Genomic DNA, 25154 nt, shown 5'->3' with positions numbered 1-25154 from the left:
GAAAATCTGTCAAATCAGTTAACAAATGTACATACCTTCCTACGCCATACATATTACATAAATGTAATTTCAATACAATCAACACAAAAAAAGGGCACTTTTTAGCGGGTAACGAAATTGGGTTAAATTGAGAAATGAAGTTTGTTATTTCCCAACAGTTATTAGTCACGTAAATATTGCATGACCAAATAACCAACCGAATTTTCTCTTTCTGAATACATCCGTTATATGGAGCGTTTTCCACTTGGGCTACACTCTATGGGACATGCTATGTACAAACGCTTTTAATGCTGTGATTGTATATTAGTATCACCATTCACCATGACCAGGACAAAAGCGTATACACAGCATACTGAGCCACGACTGACGGTAGTGACCCGTCATTGATCGACGAACAGCGCAACAGTGAGAACACGAGTGATGGGGCGAGTTACCCACAGTGCTTTGCGGCTATCAACAGACATTTATGTTTGTGTGGGAAGGCTCGCGTTTGGCGATATTTATAGAAACGGTGTCGCTACGTGGATTCGAATAGGGAGTAACACCTCAGTACCGGCTCCTTCAAGGATTACATGTTGGTATTACGCTGTTTTGTTTAAATACCTACCAACTAATGTACCAGGTGAGTTATTATGTTATTCCTTGACATAACTGAGTTTATGTATCCTACAACATTGTTACATTATCGTGAGGTATACCGCTTCAGTGATCACCCATGTATTACTATTAGGGAACTAGCTAACCAGTCTCTTCAATATATCCTTGTTGTGGTGATAATCAAACGCGGATTGACCCTGATATAGCATTTATATTTATACTGAGTGCGTAGTTTCAGCGTATGTCGTCTGCCCACGTTACATGCAGATGTATAGTTAGGTCATAACTATTTCACGGTCAACATAACGAGATTTGTATATTGCTGTTATAGTGTCCAAAATGCTGGAACTGACAGGATGCAATGTCTATACTATAAGAGATAACAAAGATGGAATAAAATAGATTGACAATATGTCGGTAGTGCCAGTAATTTTCGTTAAAACGGTACAAAATGTCCCCCACTGATCAGTTATTCATCAGCTGACTCTAGTTTGCATCGGGCTAAAATGAACATATAACTGTCGTTGAAACTGTATTAGTCAACTTAGCAGGTCTCGGAGACACTGTGTAATATATGTATATTATTATCATTATTATTGGAATGACCATTCCCACATCACGCACAGGAAGGGATTACAGCAGTAGTGTTATTGTACGAAGGTCAAGGACGTATCTGGCAATATTGGGTTATCGGTGATGTCGCCCAGTTTGCGTTCTGAGCTCGGTATGTTTTTACGCATTGCAAACAAATGTGTCAGCTGTTTTGGTGTCCTATTTAATGTTCGACCTGGTTTCCTGTTTTTTATACGCTATTGTTATGATTTAGAATATGATTGTTTTCTTTGAATGGGTATATAGTGCAATTTGTATAAGCACATTATTGATTCAGAAAAACAAAATGATATATTTGGGGTCTTGACAAAAGTAACGCAAATGTTTGTGTTTCATATCAACAATTATAGAGAGAACACATATCCCACACATTCAACAGAAGTAACGCAAATGTTTGTGTTACATATCAGCAATTATAGAGAGGACAAATATCTCATACATTCAACAGAAGTAACGCAAATGTTTGTGTTTCATATCAACAATTATAGAGAGAAGACATATCCCACACATTCAACAGAAATAACGCAAATATTTGTGTTACATATCAACAATTATAGAGAGAACACATATCCCACACATTCAACAGAAGTAACGCAAATGTTTGTGTTACATATCAGCAATTATAGAGAGAACACATATCCCACACATTCAACAGAAGTAACGCAAATGTTTGTGTTACATATCAACAATTATAGAGAGAACAAATATCTCATACATTTAACAGAAGTAACGCAAATATTTGTGTTACATATCAACAATTATAGAGAGAAGACATATCCCACACATTCAACAGAAGTAACGCAAATATTTGTGTTACATATCAACAATTATAGAGAGAAGACATATCCCATACATTCAACAGAAGTAACGCAAATGTTTGTGTTACATTTCAACAATTATAGAGAGAAGACATATCCCACACATTCAACAGAAGTAACGCAAATGTTTGTGTTACATATCAACAATTATAGAGAGAACAAATATCTCATACATTTAACAGAAGTAACGCAAATATTTGTGTTACAAATCAACAATTATAGAGAGAAGACATATCCCACACATTCAACAGAAGTAACGCAAATATTTGTGTTACATATCAACAATTATAGAGAGAAGACATATCCCATACATTCAACAGAAGTAACGCAAATGTTTGTGTTACATATCAACAATTATAGAGAGAAGACATATCCCACACATTCAATAGAAGTAACGCAAATATTTGTGTTACATATCAACAATTATAGAGAGAAGACATATCCCACACATTCAACAGAAGTAACGCAAATATTTGTGTTACATATCAACAATTATAGAGAGAACAAATATCTCATACATTCAACAGAAGTAACGCAAATGTTTGTGTTACATATCAACAATTAAAAAGAGTAACATAGGTTATATTTGGGATTACACTTATTTGTGAAGTACAGATTCTTGTACTTTTTGTTGGACTGAGTCCCATCCAGGATTCGAACCCACACCCTCAGAGTCTAGTTCGTAATCGCAGGCACACAAAGTTATAAAGAGAACACAAATATTCAACAAAAGTAACGCAAATGTTTGTAGTACATATCAACAATTATGGAGAGAACACATATCCCATACATTCAACAAAAGTAACGCGAATGTTTGTAGTACATATCAACAATTATAAGGAGAACACATATCCCATACATTCAGCAAAAGTAACGCAAATGTTTGTAGTACATATCAACAATTATGGAGAGAACACATATCCCATACATTCAACAAAAGTAACGCGAATGTTTGTAGTACATATCAACAATTATAAGGAGAACACATATCCCATACATTCAGCAAAAGTAACGCAAATGTTTGTAGTACATATCAACCATTATGGAGAGAAGACATATCCCATACATTCAACAAAAGTAACGCAAATGTTTGTGTTACATATCAACAATTATAAGAAGAAATCATATCTCATACATTCAACAAAAGCAGTGCGAACGTTTGTGTTACACATCAACTATTATAGAGAGAACTCATTCATACATTTTAAATTATATTAACGCGAATTTCTCGCAGTTAACGCAAATGTGTAAAACTACTTAAGCCAGTATAACGACAGTTAATATTTATGCTGCATCTTCAATTTAGATGCAAGGCGCGGTTAAACAGTTCGACAAACGCTTAGACATGAAAATATTTTACTCTGAGAGAAACAAATACACTCCAATATTAATATTGAAAAATAGACCTAGGGAAAATGGTTTTCTAGACTTGTTTCAGTTAGGGCGTTTGCGGTACAGGCAGTGCTGAGCCGAGGGGAAAACAATATGGTTCTGTGAGACGGACAATCAGACAATGACACGCCACGTGTACACTTAATGTCCAAACTGTATTTATAGCTGCAGCATTAATATACCACGTAAACAACAATCGTTTTTTTAGTCTAAATGATGTTTGTTTCTGTTACTGTTTCACCTGATAATAGGCACCAAGTACACTACAAACAGTATGCTCAGCTCGTTAGCGTATTTCAGCTATCATAAGTATTGTAATATTACAATGGGTATCTATTGAACCTGTAATGCATAATTTACTCATACGTTCAATAGCATTTCAGCCCAACACTTCACTTCTATTGTTAGAATGCGATATGATGAGTCAAACGTTGGTCTGAATCCACTGGGCCAACGCTAACGGAATGCCCCGCTCTATTGCTAATGGCAATCTCAGTACTACGTCCTCGTAAGCATACGACAGCATGTTACGACAGCCGTTGTGCTACAAACACTTCTTGCAAATGGGACCCTGTGTTATCGTCGAAATATTGTCATTACATTACCTTGCATGTACTCAACATAGTAGAGCATAAATACACAGCCTTGTCACTGACGTTTTACAGTCCGGCAACTTGAAGAGGACACGGGTTAGAATAGGCCTGGGGCACAGTAAGAGGACACTACATATGAGTGAGTGGTTATGCTGGCTGATACAGCTCATTGTAGTCATTGTATCAAGACGTCGTGTGATGTTACTTATAATATGAACCATTGGTTCATCAAGTGTTTAGAGATCATAGTGATATCCTAAAACTATTTCTATGTGCGGTATAATATCTTCCATATTACCCAAGTTGGCATTCCGGACTAGTGCCCAGCAACCTATACTGTCGTAGAAGAGACCAGGACATACAATGCCGTCCGGCGGTTATTCCGCGCACCTAAGCACATCGATCGCAACACGGCAACTAACGTCTCTTAGTTTTTGTGGTTTACGTGACTAAACATGCTGGTATGCATCATATTTACGACTATAAGATTCTAACGTTGCATTATGCCATACGGTTGACCTTATCGGCGTTCTGACGACATCGCTTGCTGTCCGGTAATTCTGCGCAGCAACTGATGTGCATAACATCCAGCTGAAGATCCGAAGTATGGAAGCGTATTAGGGCCAGATTATTTTCAAAAATCACTTCATCAATGTAAGGAAGAGTGTTTCATATTAAATCCAATTATGAATAATGAAGAAAAAGGTTTAAAAGTCTGAAGAAAACGAATTTTCATAAAACGGTCAAGTTATCTGTCAATTACTGTTATTTAAATACCTTTAGTGATTAAATGTCAGTCCCTTATAGAAATGTCCCGATTTCAAGCGTAAATGTGGTCGCAGACGATGTTTGCCTTCGTACGGAAGTACGCTATTGCAGCTGCGCAGAATTACCGGACTCGCTTTTATATATATTTTGAGACCTCATATTTGCTTACATGTGTAGAATTATACATGCACTTTTACACGTCCATAATTGGTAAAACGAGTACAATTACACCTTTCCATGGGCTGTATCTCGATGCCAAGTCGTGTGTGCACTCGGCTGAATACTGTGTGCATGATGGAAAGATGATTCCTTAATCTCACACTTACACTTACAGCTTACACTTACAACTTATACTTACAACTTACACTTATGCTTACAACTTACACTTATGCTTACAACTTACACTTATGCTTACAACTTACACTTATACTTACAACTTACTGTTGACTATAAGGTGACTAACCCGGGAGTGGAATGTCTGGGAAAAAGTTGGTGAGATTACTTTGGGAACAAATTAATCTAATGCAATCTAATTTCATAAGCAGAATAAGGTCACACCTGCGCAAATTACCAACATGTGTCGGCGTAAGATTTCACATTGTAATATTAAATGCAAATTTGCATCATCTGCAAATGTGCACCGGTATATGTTTTGTTTTATACAACGAAAACACGCATGTGTCTATTATTTTGCACTCGTGTTAATTATATTCACGTAAGCAAGTAAGAGCATGTTAACGTGTTAATTAAATTCACGTAAGCAATTAAGAGCATGTTAACGTGATTCTTAATTGCATGTCATTGTACACCGACAGCATATGTGGTTGCTCCCATTATCAATCACTGTATTGTCTGGTCCAGTTTCGAATATTTAAATAGAATGACAAAACTCTTTCGACATCCATAAGCTGGATCTGCTGTCATATGACTAGAATATTGCCGAATGCGATATTGAACAGACAAACACGTATTCCAGTACCTGCTTGGAAATCCGACAACACAGGTGATACTACATGTATTCATTGGTAGTCTGATAGAAGATACCATTGATGTACCAGACGGGACGACGAGATTTGCATGCCAACACTCATGAAGGGGTGTGCTGATACACAGATGCACATGTTGATGAATGGGAATGAGCCACTAAAGGAGTGGGTTTTACCGGAGCAAGATATTATCTGCCTGTCCACGTCTCAGGTTATACTAATATAGGCAACTGTACAACTGGGTAGGATTACACATTGGTGTATCACGTGTGACATGTCGTGTCTCTGATCCGAGACTACCACTGCAACCATTCGAGTGATTCAACACATATTTCCGGTAGACACAACAGCTAATGTTGTTTTGAAGGTGAAAGTGGTCTACTTTAGCATGCGAACCGAATGGACCTTCTCACAGAACTGAATCAGTCACAGTCGACTCTAAGTTTAATTAATACGTCATTGATATGTGACGGGAAGTTTAACCTCCTCTTGATGGATGTTTGTGTCACGAGGGGCACCAGAAGACAGAAGTATTCACCAGACAGGAGTAGGGTCAGTATCATTACAAGGAATACGACGCTAAAACGTCGTATGTCTGTAAATGTCTTTCGGACCACTTGCTGTCAATCTTGCATGATCTTACAGTAACCCATCTTAACGTTACCGACTTTACACGGTTAAATGATCAAATGCCTTTTTGCTAGACACCTAAGACATCTGATGTTATAGCATGTTGAAACAACACTTGTGTAACTATTCCAATTGAACACACGAGTGTAGCACGTCAGCATTCCCCCTCTCCGTTTGGCTAGAAATGTAAGTTACCTGAGACGCCCTTGTCAGACAGAGGTCGAACTACAGCCAGACAAGGACTCATGAACTGAGTGTCCAGCTCCTTGACGGCCTGGTGACAACACGCCTGTGTTGGTTATTCATTGTATACGCGGTTGTATTACTTTAAAGGTCTCTTGATAGTGATACTCTGGCACCATAAGAGGGTGTCCGCATTTTCAACTGTTTGTTTTACGATCGTGTTGTTGATTATTGCTGAAAAACACTGCGATGCTGCATGGGAGCACTCATGCTTCGTTGTCATTCACGCATGTGTCCTCCGATAGTGACCCGTCAACGCGAAAGCGTATCAGTGTTTAGTGATCAAGTTCACATATGTTTGTAAACAGTCCTACAACAATCGCTAAATGTGCTCAGGGACGAAGTCATAAGTATGTAACCTTGTCCCTATATCTGGAGTGCTTGTGGTTTTACACCGTTTTTCGCCTCATTTTGATGTGACAGACATATAACAATGGACTTCTGGACAAACATGGTCCATTGTCGAGTAACGAGCAAAAGCCATAAGGAGAGAATGAGACCATTTGTGCTTTACTGTTTTTCGGACTAAAAATATATTATTCATCTCAGTGGATCGGTAAGTGAGGACTTCGAGATTTTATCAACAGGAAAGTATTAGTTGGTTGACTAAATCGTTTTGGGGCGATATAGGTTAAAATAACATTGTGTATATTTTGCAATGGAAAAATCTTAAATGTATTTAACGCCAAATAGGTTAATGGATTAATGTTTACATGTTTTGTTGCTGGTGGTTACACAACGTCAGCTAATGGTTATTTGGAGCAGTTCTCACGAAGTGGCCTCCATTATCCAAACTACTGTGGAATCGGCCCGCCTAACGCCCAAGGAATCCAGTGTCCACACAACACGTGTGATAGACCTTGGAGGTTGCTTGTGATTGCGAGGTTGTGGTCATGTGACCTAAGGTCACTGGTGGTTCACTGGTCCAAGTCATGTTCATGAACACAAGGTTGAAGTCACCACTCATCCGCGCTAATGATGTGTTGAAGGTGTCTGCGGCATTCAGTCCCAGTTAATTACATGAGGTTCTCCCAGCATGATGTGTTTTGACAAAGGATGTGATGAACTACCGAGTCTAGCTTTTTCAGAATATTCATATTAATGATTAAGACAGAACGGCAAAATGCAATTTTAGAATCTATTACATGTTGCTATCGTTCGTCCATGAGTGCCTTCAATGACTGGATGAGTTGGTTTATTGCCACTATGAACAGTAGTTCATTTATATGACGATCCCACAGCTTAATGTAGGAGAAATCACACTGTGGCGATGATTAGCAAGATAAAAGAAGCAGGGGAAATCTGGGACTCGAACCACTAATCATAGGTCTTGGCACGCACCTTGGCACTGTCAATGCCGACGCCCATGGCGCTGAATCAACCGTAATCCCGCCCCTTTTCGAAACATTGAAACCGAAGTGTACCTGAGAATGAATGGCACCTACCATGTAATGTGTTTTTAGCTCGCTTTATCCCAAATGATGTATTGTGTTGTATTGCAGATGTCGTGAAGTCACGAGACAATGATGACTCGGAGCGGCAAGGGATCTGCTGGACGAACCAGCAGACAGCAGAGCACACGGGCCAGAAGACAGACCCGTTCACGGTAGGTATGATTACAGACCACCTTGGATGTCAGATATTTATATTTAACCAATATGTAGTGGTTGTGTTTAAGACTCTAGCTCTATATATCTTTCTAATTGTGCTTGAACAAATCAACTTCGATTTCCGAATATCAACCGTGATAGATATGGCCTTCTTCAGTATTTGTACAAGTATCTGTACTTTCACATGGATGTGTTTCACTTGAAGTGTGATCCTCTTGTTACCATCCAGCTAAACCATGTTTAGGGTGCAAAGGAAACTTAGCCCCAAGGTAATCGTAACTCCTGTAGGTAGAACTAACAAAGCAACATGGTTTAGTGCGGTGGTACGGCTTAGGTTGTTCTGTACTAAGGCAACCGGGGGAACAACAGTCGAGTTCGACAACTAAGAATAGCCTTAACACAGTATATATATTAGATGAATTACAATCCTTAACATAAGTATATATATACTTATATGAATTACAATCCTTAACATCTGTATGTATACAGTATCAGTAAATATTTAGATTAATTACAATAATGTCGCAATGCGAGCTGTCGGTACATGAACTCAAAACTAGTTGACCGGTCAAGTGGCATTCAGTTTTTACTCTCTGCCTTTCCTATTTAAGGGGCACTTTATGGGCACTTTATGGTCATAAAGTGTCACCTCACTACTCTAACACCCGGCACCACATCATGATGTGCTTAGGGTTGAGCTTTTACGTAAATTTTCCAAAGAAAGGCATACACTCAGTCGAGGACTTCAGTGAATGAGTGTTTACCTAAGTAATGTTGTATGCGTTAATATATACCCCTCACAAAAAATTAGGCAACAAGTATTTTCAGTGTAATATCTTTATCAATCTCGATAGCGTTTTTAGTCGACATGCTACTGAAAGGTAAATATTCAAAGAATACATAACCTTTAGTGACTGTCAAATTGATTTATCTGATAACGTTGAAAACATCACCCGAACACAACCACCCTCAGAAACAACATGCAAAATGTGTGGCATGAATGTGCTCCACTTTTCACACATGTACCCTGATCGGTGTAAACCTACCTGTAATTATTCTAAGGATGATAATGACCGTCCATGGATGATAATGCCTGAGAAAGAGTTGTTAGATCAACAACATCACACATGTGGACTGGCCTGCAAGGTCATTTGTTCTTAATCCCATTGAACATGCTTGGGCCATTATTGGAAGTCGTGTTTACGGTCTCCATGTTCACCCCCAAACTCTGGATGACATTGAGCAGGCGTTACAATGAGAATGGCAGAACATTCCACAACAGCAACTTTAAAGGCTCATTTGGTCAATGCAAAGACGTGTAGAAGCTTGCATTTGTGCTCAGGGTGGCCATACGCGTTACTGAACACTGCTTCACTGTCCAAAACTGACTTCAACTGCTCCATGAATGCAGTACATTTTGCACGACTGTTTCACGGGTACATGCTTTTGATGATTTGTAAGTCTATTGTTGCTAATACCATTCTATTCCATTTTGTTAATCATGTGTACGTATGTTTCATCTTTTATTGCATCATTCCATGATTTGCAATTTCAATAAATGAAAATGTAATGAGACAAAATTTGTGTTGGTTAACTGTTTGTGAGGAGTATAACTGTGGGCGTATTATATAACTATACATCTCTGTCCGGATTTAGAGTTTGCTGATGGCTAAATATGCAAAACGCTGCTGAGTCTTACAGAAATGAGTGTCAAGTTCTGACGAAGTACACGGATATGTTAAAGTTATGGTTATTTTACCATTATATTACAGGAGGAAGGATGGTCCCAGTAGTGCCACCTCCCCCCAGGACAAGGATGGCCACCAAACGAACACAGCTAACACTCAAGTCAGGTACCCCCGAGAAGAGGCAGAAAGGGGACGCTGACCTTCTGACAGAGCACGAACTGTCAGGTACCTAGAAGACAAAGTTACATGTGGTGTTTTTGTTATGGAGGACGATGTCTCCTGTTCCTGGGGTCGTTCTTGCAAGTATCGATTAGTGAGGTATAGGTCAACGCGATAGGTCAATACGACTGATCCATGCGATCCATTATCTTCGTTCTGTGCAATCTTCGTGTTACACAGAAGTGTATATTATTCTTTTGATGTTGTGTAATATAAAAATAAAGAGAAAGGATGCAGTTATTTCGCCATGTACTACTATATGTCATCTCAAATACGTCTTCTCACAGGCTGGCCTAATTCCAAGTGGTGCAAGTTTGGAATCCCGTCATGCAACACATACAGAGGTTCAGTGTACGAGGTGGGACGGACATTCTCAGAGTTCATGAAGGATATCGCTGCAGGTGCGTGAGTCTAAAGTTCTTTATGCTATTATCATCATTTGTTATTTGTAAATGTTATTGTCGTTTATCTTTCCTCATATGCAACATATGAGAAAGAAAGCCAGCTTACCAGAGTGATGTTGAAATGATCTATGAACTCGATTAGTTGATTGAAGTGTCTTGCGATTAATATCATGAAGCACCAAATGATCAGCAATCATCGAAGGTTATCTTACCTTTGATCGTAAAACAATTATTCTATTATTCATGTGATTTCATTTTTTGCGCAGGTAATGTGACGTCTTGCCCCGAGGAGTATGTTCAATCACTGAGAGAGCGTGAACCAGACCTTGTAAATAGCATCGATAAGTTGATAGACAGAAAAGGATTTGCTTTTTATTCGTCAAACACTCCACTGTGTCTAAATCTTACCGAGGCTGAACCAACTCCACCCGGGGTGGTATGTGACGTCATAATGCTGTCCCACAGCAACCTTCCACTTGTTATAACAGTGACAGACGGACACCATGATGTTTCTGACGTCAAAAAGTACAATGCTTCGATTGTGCGTGAACTTACATATACAATGAGGGACTTCACTAATGAAGGATTCAACCTGTTTGATGCCACACTGGATATCAGAAACATTTCCAAAGACTGTCTCAAGAAGGTACTCACGAACGTCTGCCTCGAATACAAACGTAACTTCCCAATTGAAAGGCTGTGTATGTCAAAAGACAGGTGTCTGGCACTAACCAAAGCTTTGCTTGCACAAGGGTTCAAGTCCTCTGTCGATCACACAATGGAAACACAGATCAAGAGACCAAGGATACCCGATGGAGTGAATCTGCCTGTGTTACCAAGAGCAATGTCACCGGAAAGAAGACGAGCAGTCTTGGAACCAGTGTATCTCCTTACACCAGATCAGTTTTGTTTATTAAATAGATGCATTAACAGCAGTGAGGAATGGTTAGTGTCCAGCAAACCTGGCACTGGCAAGATTCGCTTTGCACTAGAAACAGCACAAAGACTCAGTTTACAAGGACAGACGCTGGTCTTATGTGAGTCGGATGAATTCAGGAGAAAAATCAAGTAAGAATTCCTCTTCCGGTAGTTAATCTAACAAACAAACTCCTTTATGGTGATAGTAGGAATAGTTGCATTTACTAAAGATGATATTGTATAAACAAGATCAAATGACTGAAAGCTAAAATGAGTTAACTGATGCTTGATATTGTTATTATCCATGGTGTGTGAAACGTGGAGGGTAACATATTTTGGTTTCTGTCCTTAGGTTCATTCGAAACTTGCATGTAATAACCCGTCCTGAGCTGCAAGCTAATCCAGCTGTCTGTCATGAGTATGTCAACTTCGTAGTGGTGAAAGCAGAGCAACTCGAGTTCCAGTGTGGAAAGGAACTTATCTTTGACTGGCACCACTACCTGGAACATGCTATCCAGAGTCGAGGTGGAAAACTAGTAATAGTGTATGACAAGAGAGGTAAGGCTGACACAAACATTTTCAGAATGCTTTGTAACTGAGAAAGTGGATATCGTGCATGCTGCAGTTTGCAATTTTCTAAGTTTATCCTTTTGACTTATATAAACATATTTCTGAGCTACGCAGGCCAGTGTCTCATAGGTTAAAAAGATAAGCATACAACCTTCATTTTCCGTAAGTATTGCAATTATCCCGACTAACATGGTGAAACATGCTCAGGTGGTTTTGTCTAAATAGAATACATCAGCTTTAGGATATGTCATACTCTCTCTTTCCAGATGAAGAAGATATTGAGGATCAAGAAGCAAACGCTTTGGAGAGACAGCGGGAGCAGTTAAAGAAATGTATGATACCAGATGATATTGTGCTGGAACTGTTGTCCAAGAAGGTCCTGGGTATTACTGATTTGATCTGGATAAAGAAGAGACCCAACAAGGAGGGGCAGAATGAGGAGCTTGTGAACAGCCTGAGAAGGACATCGAGAAGGGGCTATGACATCTTCCTGAGGGCGCTGAGGAAAACAAGACAGGGACATTTGGCAGAGCTGCTGGAAAATAATGATGGTAAATGAGCAATATGTTAAAGCTTATAATAAGATTATGTCAGTTGACAAGGAAGCCCTATACCTGCTTTTAGAACATATGCAAATAGGATGCTCGTGTGACAGATTTCGTCTTGAAACATAATAGACGCATGCATGGATTACATGTCTTTACAGAATACAGTTCCTATGTATAATAATGTATTTGTTGTAGATTCAACCCCTATCCTGATGTCTCCAGAACATCTTGAGTTGCTTCAGTCAGCCCGGGAGGATCTCTTACAAAGCATGATCCCATTCGGGGTACTGGCATTCCTGTTCAAGAAAGGTGTCTTCACCAGATCTGACATTAGCCGCATTCAGGCCAAAGACTCCATTGACCTAATCAATGAAATGCTCTTGGAATACTTATATGGGAAAGCAGACACATCTTTTGACTATCTTTTGAAAGCTCTGCAGCACACAGGTCAGAACCATCTGAAGGACCTATTGCTGAAAGGAAACTCTGCAGGTATGGAATTGTCATTAAAGCCAGGAAAGTAACAGTTTAGCAAGCAATGCCAAAATGTCTTTACGAAATGTTTAATGCAGATGTTGAAATTTACATTTATTTAGAAGTAAAGTAATATCACACTGAGCTCGTTACTTTCATATCAGTTTGACTCTAGGTTCTTTCATGAGTTCTTCATGGTTTGATTACATGGTAACTGTGCTACATTCTTGTCCATTTCCTTCTAGCGCAAAATGTACCCCAAGAGGATGAACTCTTCATTTCCCATGCCAAGAACATTCTTGCTGACAAAGTCAATCTGGAAGAGCTCCTTCAAGAGTTGACATGTTCCAATCACCTGCATAAGAACGATCTGGGGTACGTATTGTGGTTATGTAGATAAAGGTAGATAAAGGTAACCACAGCTCTGCCTTCAGTATCAAATATATCCCTAACATTAGATCATAATTCCATACTCCTACCATGCCTTTTGGGGTTGTTTCATATGAAAACGTGTCATTGTAGTATATCTTGGTTTCAGATACATAAGGCCAGGTAACTACATAATGGCCTATCCAGAGGATATAACATCCACTGAAAGTAAAGAAGAAGAGTCTTCCAGAAAGGTTGTTGATCGACTGTTTGAGTTGCTGGCTCGGAAGCGTACCCACCTGTATGATGCTCTGATGGGCTCTTTGAGGAGGACAGGGCAGTATGAAGCAGTGCAATTACTTCAACTTCAACGGGGAGAGTCTGCATCAAACCATATGGACGCGGAAGATGCTGGTGAGTTCTGGAAGATTGCAGCTTCTGTCTCTTTAGAAATCTTGCACGGGTGGAAAGTTACGAACTTAATCTAAAATATGTCCCTTATTTGGTGTTAAGTATGGATTGTACGACACGTACCTGGCATCCTAAGGTGTTGCACTCTTCAGGTGTTGCTCTTCAATAATATTTGGTGAAAGAGGAACATTCGTTGTCTGAATTGCTACTGTTTCATTGTGATTTGTGTACAATTTCGTAATTCTTTGTATGGATATTTATTAAGTAGATCGTGAATGTTTCTATTAAGAGCTGCTTTGTATTTGATACCTACGATTCTATTTCAAGGTTCCTCCTACCGACCTCTTGACGTCAAATTCATCGAGACCAAGGCATTCCAGGCAGTGCGAGAGCGACTAAAAGATCCAACAGAGGTGTTTATCATCCTCACTGGCGCACCAGGGGAGGGCAAGACAACTGCAGCACTGGAAGCTATGAGACACCAGGCATTTTATAAGCGACAACTTGTCATCAAATCTCCAGAGGAGTTCAACAAACAGGTCGACCTGGACACCCCAACTATTGTCGTGTTGGATGACGTATTTGGGATTGTTGAAGTTTGTGAAACAGCTGTCAGAGAGTGGGTACCTGTTTTAAGGAGAATCAAAAAACATTCTGAGAGTATGCCTGGACCAGGGATAAAGGTGATAATCACCTCCAGGAATCATGTGTGGAGAGCAGCAGATTCCATGGGCCATCTTAGTAATATCATTCCTGTGTCCAGTAACATTGACCTGACTGTTCTTGTTCCTCTTGTGAGAGCAGAAAAGAAAAAGATGTTGGACAGTCATTTGGATAAATTTGGCATACATTTGGACAGTACTGAGGTTGATAGAATCGCAGAAACTGATGCAACTCTTGGATTTCCTCTATGCTGCAAGCTGTTTGCTGCAGAACGGATGTTTCAGGATAATCCTGTAGACTTCTTCACCAATCCCTTAAGTTACATAATTAAACGATTAGTATCATCGTGTGAAGATCCTTCCAATATGACACTCATCAAACAGGTGGTCATGTCTAAAGGACAACTTGACAGAAAGAAGCTTGAAGGTGAAGCCATTGATGAAAAATCTGTAGCCAACATGAAAAATTATGTGTTTCAAGAAGGAAGCATATTATATTTCCCGCACAAATCTATTGCAGATGCTGCAAGTTATGTCATGGCAACAAAGTTCTCAATTGACTATTTAGGGGAATGCAGTCTGCAGTTTCTGTATGAAAGGGTGAGGGAGACACCTGCCCAGGGAATGTCATCAGACACAGACATACAGATTCATGTTAATCAAAATGACTTGAAGACTTTGATTCAAAGACTTGGAACTGAGATGGCAGCAGGAAATCTTGCCTTGGCCTGTTCTCACCCAGCATTGATGACAGCATCTTCAGTGAAAAATCTGTTCAAACAGTTAAGGGATTTCAGGAAAACTGTGCAACTGAAGGACCGAAAACATGGTGGTTCCTTTTTGTACTGGACAACATGGAACAACAGTGAGAACTTGTGTAAAGGGGCTTTGGAGAAAACAGTGTTCCCTGAACTAGACTTATGTGAAGCCGTGCTTGGGTGCTGTCTCTCTGGCAACAAGAATGCTTTGAGGGAACTGTTGAAGAAAACTGACATATCAACGGTTCGATCAAGTGGAATCAAGTCTTTACCAAAGCTATCAACAAGACAGCAGCCTTGTTGCTAATGAATCTGTGAGGGTCATTGAAATATCTGGTCAAAGAATGGCTCATTTGGCATGTAAATATGGACACACAGACATTGTCAAGATTCTCATGGATAACGGTCTTGATCTCAATGAAAAGGATGATAATGGAGAGACTTGTCTCCTGGCCGCCTGCATGGGAGGCAACCCAGCTGCAGTATCATTTCTCCTGGAAAACAATGCACAATGGTCAAAGGACAATGATGATCACAATCCACTCCATCATGCTATTGAGAAGGAGAAGGTGGACATGTTAAGACTACTTCTAGAATGTGAAGAAGCGAAGGAATTCCTGAACAAAACTGACAAAGATAGCCAGAGTCCTCTTCATCTTGCTTGTCTCAAAAAATCGCCTGAAATGGTTGAACTTCTGCTGGAGAAGGATGCAGATGTTAACGTGACTGATAGCTGCGGCTGGACCCCTCTCCACTACATCTCTTGGGTAGGGAACAGAAAAATCATTGACATTCTCATAAAGTTTAAAGCTGATGTTAATGCACAGTGCAAGGAGAGTTCGCTCAAACCAAAGTCCCCTCTGAAACTGAATTCGGGTAAGAAACCAAATGAAACCGAAGGCATGACGGCATTACATCTGGCGTGTCATCAAGGTCATGTAGGTGTTGTGAAGAAACTGATGGATGTTGACAACATTGATATCAATATTTCAGACGTCTTTGGAAAGTCAGCTCTCTACATTGCCAGCAAGAGAGGCAGGAGCCATGTCGTGAAGATCCTTTTGGAGAAAAAGGCAGACACCAGTCTTGCTACCTCAGATTGTAGGACAGCTGTTTATGCAGCCAGCAAGAAGGGTCATGCCCCAGTAATCGAACTCCTGTGTAAGAGTGGTGCAGGTGTTAATACCGGCACAAAAGGTCAAAGGAAGCGAAATCCGTTGTCGGCTGCCAGTCGGAAAGGCTATGTAGGTGCTGTAGACTGTTTGTTACGATACGGAGCTGATGTGAATCTCAAAGACTCTGAGGGGAACACCTCTCTTCACATAGCAAGCGCTGCAGGCCAAACGGATGTGGTAAAATGCCTGTTGAAGTGGGGAGCAGATGTGTTGGCTAGGAACTGTTCAGAGCAAACACCTCTCCATGACGCCGTTGCAGTAACCAATACTGATACAGACACCATCGACTACTTACTCCTTGCAGGAGCTGATGTCAATGCAGTTGATGACAAGAAATGGACCCCTCTCCACCTTGCAAGCCTCTGCAGTTCAGCAATGGTAGTGAAGACCCTTCTCTTGTGGAAGGCCGATGTCCACTCAAAGGATATTTCGAACATGACTGCACTCAGGTATGCATCTGCCACGGGCAAGATAGGTAACATATCAGTGCTATTGCAACATGGGGCTACAATTGACAGTGTGTGTTTGAATCTAGCGGTCATCTACGGTCACGCCAATGCTGTGGAGGTGCTTCTGAAAGAGAAGTTCCCGATCAAAGATGTTGACGAAATGTATGATCTTGCCAAACAACAAGGCTTTGACAAAGTGATGGATGTCATAAACAAATATAGGCCGGATGTATCTGAAATATATTGATGGGCAGCAGTATATAGTTTTGACAGTGTTACAAATACTGGCACGTGAATACTGCACAGTGATGTGATAAGGAGTTTCAGCAAATAACTTGGAACTTGTCAGGGTGTGCGTGACAATACGTCGTTAGCTTTGTAATCTATGTGTACATGTCTTGAACTTTGACTTCCACTGTAAATACCTTGAATGAAAGATCATGTAGAATAACATATCCCTTTGCATCATCCTAAATTGTATCTGCATGGGCACACTGCAAACAAATTAGATTTATCCAGCCTCTAAGTGTATATTGTTATATCAGATCAACTGTAAATACGACACATGTATATACATTCGGGTTCTTAACAGATAACCCTTGATAACGAGTGAGCCAGTTCCTTGACAACAAGTGTGCTTTGTAAAATGGAAATTGGCTGTGATTATAAGGTAACTGAACAATAACAAGGCGTCATTGTTGTCTCAATCACATGGCCCTGCAGTGTAGGTTTGAGGGCAGGTACTGTATACATGTGTAACAGACCATTTAGTTCACACGAATAGAATACCATTACAGTCTGGATGAATATCAAAGAAAGTTTTGTTGCTAGTGTGTGTGTGTGTGTGCGTGCGTGCGTGCGTGCGTGCGTCTGCGGCTGTCCTTCAGTACGAATTTGGACTTGTTTCTTACAAGACTTGTGTGATGCAACAAGCATCAAGTACTGAGGATCGACAATGTCATTCATCTCAGACTGATACATATCATGCAGCAAATCCAATATTCCGCCTTGATTCACGGAGGACCAGCATGAGAAATATGATTTTCTTTTGAATAAAACATAATTGTAAGGAGGTGTGTGTTTATTCTTTAAGCTTAATCAGTGTATTTTGTTTTAGAATGGAATGTTGTCACGAATATGTTTCAACATTTGCCGTTGTGTTTTGTTCTCAGGTTTGCAAGGTCTATGAAGTCTGTTATACACTGTTCTCACCATAATTGTTTCGCACAGGGTAAAACCCAGAGAAGCATGATGCTTAGTAGGATGAAACTGACACAAGCTTATATGATCGAGTTGAGACTTATGTATACTGGCAGATATAGCTGTTTCACACAGTGGTGAGTTGATGGTACAACGTTCATCCGTCTGAATTTCCAGTATATAGAAATCAAATATCAAATATAGTATAACTGTATTAGTCAATTGTGGAAATATAGACGGGTTAAATATAACGCTATTTTGGAAAGTGGTTCAGTGATATCACACGTGTGTTAAAACCACGCAGAGCCTAGGCGTTTACCTGCTTTGTAAAACTCACCGGCGTAGTGATGACAACGGAATATTTATTGCCAACCAGGTTTTCGAAGATCGGTCGTCAGGAGAATGTTTCATGATAGATAAAACCAAACTCCCAATATATAGAAAGACTGCACTGGAACATACGAATCCTCCAATCAGCAGAGGGAGGGGTCCTTTGTATGTTAACATTTCGATGACATGCGTCAAATCGCTCTGAACCATTAGTGTTGTAGAGTTTTATTATCTATATCCAACCTCTCATCCCATTCATTAGTGCAAATAGAGACCAGTTTGGGAACGCGTCGTCTACAGCCTGATGAACTTACAGGGGCTATTCACACGTTTCCGAGTTAGACATGTAAGAACCCAGCGAGTCGTCAGCCTGTTCAACGTGTCCCAGTCCCAGACTTTGAAAAAGTTTTCATTAGACACAGTGGGGTAGCCTAGTAGTTGAAGCAGCCTAGTAGTTAATCGTTCGGTCGTCATGACAAAGACCGCCGTTCTAATTCCCCACATGGGTACAATGTCTGAAGCCCATGTCTGGTGTCCCCAGTCGTGATATTGCTAAAATATTGCTAAAAGCGGCATCAAATTCACTCACTCACATCTTCCCCACGGATGGCGCCCAACACAAGTCCAAAATCGTTTAATCAGAAACCAAGCTTGAAGTACGAGCGCAACAGCCAATAATATGACCGTTGTCTTGTGAACATTGCGCCCGGTGTACATGTGTTGCATCACCATTAACAAAACAAACCATTACGACAAGGGTATATAGAGGGTGCATATATCTGGGGAATCGCCAGTGGTCTCGCATGATGTTTTTAGATTGGTCTACATTCATTCTGGAATTTCCGGACGTCATGTCTACTTAGACATCATGAGGGATATGTTGGTTGGCCTGTAATGACGTGCGTGGCTGGACCATAAAGACTGTCAAAACACAACTCCTATTGAAAGATCACAGGACAGTACTGTTGGCCCCTACAGTTGTGACATTTCCCGACATGCTGGTCTATGTTTTGTCTTTCAAACGGTAACGCCCAAGATGCAGCAGGGAGCGGCAATGTGTAGCTACGTGTGTGAGTTAGATCTACAGCACTATAAATACTACATGATCCATGTTGGTTTCCATTTCAGTTCGTGCGAACGCTTCACGTAGTTGTATATATAACCTAACCTAACGGATTGTAAGCATTTCATAAACCTCATAGCTTATTTAATACTTTGTTAAATTTTTGCAGTATATTTGTATCGCTGGTGATCGAAGTTTTGAAACAGAATACACAATGCTCCTCCACGCTTTATCCTGACCTAATATTATTTACGTAACCTGATTACTGAAGTTGGTGTTCCGGTATTACTAAAGAGGCAAGTCTAAGAGAAAGATGATAAATCTGACCAATGATCTGTTAACCATACATGACAGAAGGATAACAGTTGCAAGCAATGTGCGTGAGTGTGGTTTTAAGCCAGAACTCGCATACTGTACCCATGTGGACAGTCGAACCAATACCTTCGTGTTGTACACAGGTTGGAATAGACGAAAAATGACGTCATCATCGAACACCTGGCTGACCTCATTTCACAGGGGTGGCAATGACCATGGGAAACACATCATAGCATCACACCATGACATCACGCCATTAATTTGGACCAATCAGCATACAGCCAACTCACTCCGGTGTGACTCACCCTGACCGAGGGGTCAATGACCGCGCACCCCGTGGGAAACACATCATAGCATCACACCATGACATCACGCCATTAATTTAGTCCAATCAGCGTAGAACAACTATCGGGGTTCACTGGACCACTGACCACAAACTAGTTTCGTCCGGTTTCAATTTTACCTATTAAAAAAACCCTCTGACAGTCAGTTGAAGTTATCATTTTGTCCTCTTACAAAATGTTTATATTTTCTATACTCAATAACCTTTTCTGCGGCCTGTGGAAAAAATCTGTCATCTCAGAGCGCGCGCCGTTGAGGCATGGTGAACTAACACTCGCAGCCTCCACACACTTCCCTCGTCTCACTCAGCCGAGGTGTAATATGATACCTCCTCAAGTTGTACTCAAAATCGTGGGTCTAACATTAGCCTGTCTCACGGTCCCTGACCCATATTTTTTTTGCCTACAGCCTAGCCCTCCCTGCACTGCTCAGGCTCTAAATGAAGTCTAGATTTTCCCCAGGTCTGCCTTGGGCTCCTTGTCAATTTAAATAGGTTTGTTTGTTACTATCAAGATAATACATTCAGAGACTAAACATTAGTCTAGTCTAACATGTGCACTCATATGTGTAAAAGAAATGACACGGGTTCAGTTCACGGGTTTTATAACACTTTAGTTCAATGCAATCAGCGTTCATTGCCACATGAAAATGGTTTGAGTTTGTCTTGACCATCACCAAAACAACCCAACTCAATAGAATTTCAAACGTATTTCAAACTTACCGGTATTCACATTCCATATTTGAATATCCAATCCATATTGTCATTGTATCCTGCCTTGTAATGCGATAAATTTAGGAATCAGGGATGATATTGAGATGTTATACCCAAATCCCATATGTTTGTGATTGTATTGAATGAATCAACCACCAAAACACATGAGACTAATATTGCACCTTCCATGTAAACAGAACTTATGTTATATCTGGGATTGTGTCGTGCAAAACACTCTTCCTCTCACAGTGCTAGCAGAGACGCGATCTGGTGACCCACATTTGCGTGTGGCACTATGCTGTGGCGGGAGGGGTAGGGGAGGGGCGGGGGCACTGCCTTGGCAGAGGGAGGGAGGTTTCTGTCGACAGTTATAGCCTGACGACATTTCTCGCGAGCGTAAAACACCCATAAATAAAAATGCTCGTTAGAATGAACGCTAGCTAGGGCGTGTCAGCTTTGAAATGTGCGTTCTGGTCATGGGTTTTTTGTACATCATATTTAGGAATGCAACTTTCAACTTTCTAAAATTCCATCAGGAATGGGGTGTAATTGTATAGTGTTAGCATGAAAGAGTAATCATAAATGACAACTCACAGGTGTATATTATTTTTATATTGGTATTATTTATATAGCACTATAGTCCATACCGCATGCATGCTCAAAGGGCTGGTAACTTTTTCCTTGGATGTCAATCACAGCCATATTACCATTCTCAACTCCCCGGGGATCATCTTGCTGCCACTAGGCGCACTAAGTTAATGTGGCTACTAACGAGGTATACATCACAAAAAACAAGATAAACTGATTTCATTTTTTTATTAGCTCCGTTTCAAACGAGTACAACTACGGGATAGGAGCGCTCCCAGAAGTTTACTTTACATCTGTTGTCTTATCACCGTTCCTAATCGTCATAGCCTTCACTCTCTTCATCAGATGTTATGTCTGCATTATCATCTTCGGTCAAGCCTTCGACCCAAGACTTATATTGGTACAGATTGGAAAACACATCATGATACAGATTATTTGTGTCTCCTACTTGTTTCAGTATTCCTTGTGTGTTTGGACCATACTGCATATGGTACAGATAAGTAATAAACCAGGCATACGTCTCTTTAAACGTGCTCCACATGTATTTGTTCAGTTTGGCTTGAATCGTGTCTTCGTTTAAACCTCTTTTCATGTACAGCTGTCGTTTCTCATCCAAAAAGTCTTTATTCAGCTCACGTGTACGTGAATACATTTGTCTTATACCTTGCTCTTCGAGATCAGCCATCTTTTTTCCCCTGTTGTTTTGTGTGACATCGTTTAATGATTCATCATCATCATTTTCCATTTCAGGACATTGTTTATCGTGTAAATGTCTTTGTAAGTTGTGGTTATTGCTAAACACTTGACCACAATAGTCACAATCTGACAGTGTACGTGGTGCCTTCACAGGAGAGAAGTTGTCGCCTTCCTCCCACTTCCTTTTCACTTGGGGTATTCCCGGTGGACACACTGAAGACTTTACAGGACACCAGTTTCTTTTGTGTTTTTGCAAATCATGCATGTCTTGAAACATGAGTCCACAGTCATCACAAGATGGCATGGTTGGGAGGTTTTCTTCACACGTCTGCTCACGCCTAAAGTCTAACTCGGACTGAATGGTCCTAGCTTGGATGTCTCCTTTTAAGCTGAATGCATTGGGGCAAAGTCGCAAATGGGGAGGTGTTTGGGGTTTTAGATCAACCAACAAGTAACCATATGGTTTCTGGATAGCTCTTTGAAACGGCTCCATGAAACGGTCTGTGTTACCTGGATACATTTGCCTCGCCAAAGTCATGATGGGTTGTTGATCGATAGGGTTGTTGAACAGAAGCGGATAATGGCAGTTTCTTCGTTGTGTGGGATCCTTACTGAAATACAAATTCTGGTTCAAGGCGATCACTGAGAGATTACGATGATGACTTCCTTCCGTAAACAGATCTGTAATGCGTGGATCGTTGCTCGCTGTCGACATTAAGTCGTCGAGGATCACCACATTCACCACATGGGGGTCCAGAAACGCATCCTTTTCGAGATCAGAAGGAATGCCTTGATGAAATTCCACATAGGGATAAACATGGGTTTGAATGGTGTTATACAAGGGCTGCCATCGTTTGTAAAGCCAAATAATACGTTCAGGATAAGGTTTAATGTTCATGCGTTCTAGAATCTGTTTCACTAAGTACGTTTTCCCACAGGAGGTGGGCCCTGAGACAATCATGGTGAAAGGGTGTATCAGTCTACATTCTTCCAAAGCACCCACATGTGGTTGCACTGGTTGCATCATAGGTGGTGGTGGTGGTGGTGGTGTTGGTGGAGGTGGTGGTGGCGGTTGTGCTCGTGGTGGTGGTGGTGGTGGAGGTGGAGGTGGTGGTGGTGGAGGTGGTGGTGGTGGTGGTGGTGGTGGTGGTGGTGGAGGTGGTGGTGGAGGTGGTGGTGGTGGAGGTGGTGGTGGTGGTGGAGGTGGAGGTGGTGGTGGTGGAGGTGGAGGAGGAGGAGGAGGAGGAGGAGGAGAGGGTTGTTGATGTTTTTGTCTTCTATGTCTCAACATATTGTCTGTCCTGGAAAAAGTCATATAGCACACGGGACACGTTGCTGGCTGCATGGTGGTCCGAGTCTAAATGGCAAAGAACCTGTCTACTAGCTGCTTTTATCTAAAAACACGTCTTCCGTTTCTTTGTGCGACTCTGGGAGGAAGTCATTATTTTGGCTTCAGTTTTCCCGTTCTCCTGCATCTGAATACGAGCTTTGGCCTGTTGAACGACTTGTTGGGTTGGAGACGTGAGAGCAAAGTTGTCTGTAGAATGGGGTAGGTCCATCTTGACGCCTTGTTTCTCATAATAGATCACATAATCATCCACGTTAGTAAAGGGATTGGGATATCCTTTAGCCTGCAAATAGTAATATTTGGTCCATTTCTTAGGATCGTCCAAATAGGGTCTCCAGTATCTCCTGTTCATTGTCTTGTTCAGAACGAATACTGACTCTCACACAGAGGTTTCAGATGAAGTGTCACTATCACGGGTCCACAGCTCAATGAGGCTTAATCACCGTTTCTGTCTTTTATATAGATGTATGCTAGCCCTAATTCTAACTTCTAAAAACATGTTGTTAGCAGAGCGTGGTTTCGATCCACGGTCCTCTGGGTTATGAGCCCAGTGCGCTTCCACTGTGCCACTCTGCTCTCCCTTCACCTACCTTTTGTTAGGACTTTTATAACCAAAATTGATTTATTCTCAAATAGTCACAAATACACACAATATTGTACGATGAACATCACACTCGTACACATGTAAATCTACATGACTACCATGATGTTATTCTCTTTCGGTTGCTATGCTCCTGATCTAAAAATACCCCTGGGAAAGTGGTTTATCCCAAGGTCAGCTCGGTACAAGGTCATTGACACCCCTTTGAAATGAGGTCAGCCAGGTGTTCGATGATGACGTCATTTTTCGTCTATTCCAACCTGTGTACAACACCTTCGGCAATTACAAGCGAATGCTCCACCACTGAGGGTGCCAAACCCATTGTGTACGACATATATCTGGGCAAAAAAGACCACTTTGTTGCTGGAGAAACCAAGTTCTTTGCTATATAGATTTCAGGATGTTCTTCATACCTACCTCATAATGATTCATAAACACATACCTATATGTATATTTGTACTTTCGAAAAATATAAAAGGATATAATACTCCAGTATACTGACTTTATTCCGTTTGTACAACTGTGTCAACTCATTACCTGGAGAGGTATTTACATATTCAGTAAATTTTACCGATCCAGATTTCTTTGGAAATAAAAATATGTTTAAGCAGAGACCATATAATAATCTATTATATGGTCTCTGGTTTAAGCTACAAATATAAAAGGATTTCTATTTTTGTTACGTTTCTTTGTAAAGGTGCACCCGGTGTCACGGTGACAACATGTTGGAATTAAACGTGTAACCCACAAAGTGTAACGAAAAATAACAATAACATTTGTTGTTGGAGATCTCAATACTTATCATGAATCCTGACGCGCTACATACGGACACACTTAAATTAATGGTACATACAAGAATACTATCAACATAAAAGAAAATATTAAGGATTGCACATCCCTGGAAGGATTAAACGTTATGTCTGTTAGTCTAAAACTAGCATCGTGCGACATGCACTTTCTCTCAAACATTATTCATTGCATCGCTTAGAACAGAACACCATCCCTTACAGACACAGACACCATAGGCAAAAACACATAGGCTGGACAGAACACCATCTCAAACAT

General features: G+C 40.7%; 2 protein-coding genes across 2 annotated transcripts; both read left to right on the top strand.

The window, feature by feature from the left end:
- The first annotated feature begins 438 nt into the window (after nucleotides 1-438).
- Nucleotides 439-15577, top strand: LOC124289993. The gene is made up of 11 exons (XM_046726654.1): nucleotides 439-622; nucleotides 8142-8245; nucleotides 10022-10162; nucleotides 10444-10557; nucleotides 10827-11628; nucleotides 11831-12036; nucleotides 12315-12599; nucleotides 12792-13088; nucleotides 13316-13445; nucleotides 13609-13853; nucleotides 14178-15577. The coding sequence occupies exons 3-11, from the start codon at nucleotides 10030-10032 to the stop codon at nucleotides 15575-15577; spliced, it is 3612 nt and encodes a 1203-aa protein (XP_046582610.1). The 5' UTR covers nucleotides 439-622; nucleotides 8142-8245; nucleotides 10022-10029.
- A 37-nt stretch (nucleotides 15578-15614) lies between these two features.
- Nucleotides 15615-17963, top strand: LOC124289994 (putative ankyrin repeat protein RF_0381). Its single transcript, XM_046726655.1, has one exon. The coding sequence runs from the start codon at nucleotides 15615-15617 to the stop codon at nucleotides 17139-17141; it is 1527 nt and encodes a 508-aa protein (XP_046582611.1). The 3' UTR covers nucleotides 17142-17963.
- The last annotated feature ends 7191 nt before the right edge of the window (nucleotides 17964-25154 follow it).

This window comes from Haliotis rubra, unplaced genomic scaffold (genome assembly GCF_003918875.1).
Source record: "Haliotis rubra isolate DU_JTF1 unplaced genomic scaffold, ASM391887v1 Scf454, whole genome shotgun sequence".
In the NCBI taxonomy this organism is placed as follows: Eukaryota; Metazoa; Mollusca; class Gastropoda; order Lepetellida; family Haliotidae; genus Haliotis; species Haliotis rubra.
Note: the sequence above shows the minus strand (reverse complement) of the source record. Positions and strands in the feature narration are given on the sequence as shown.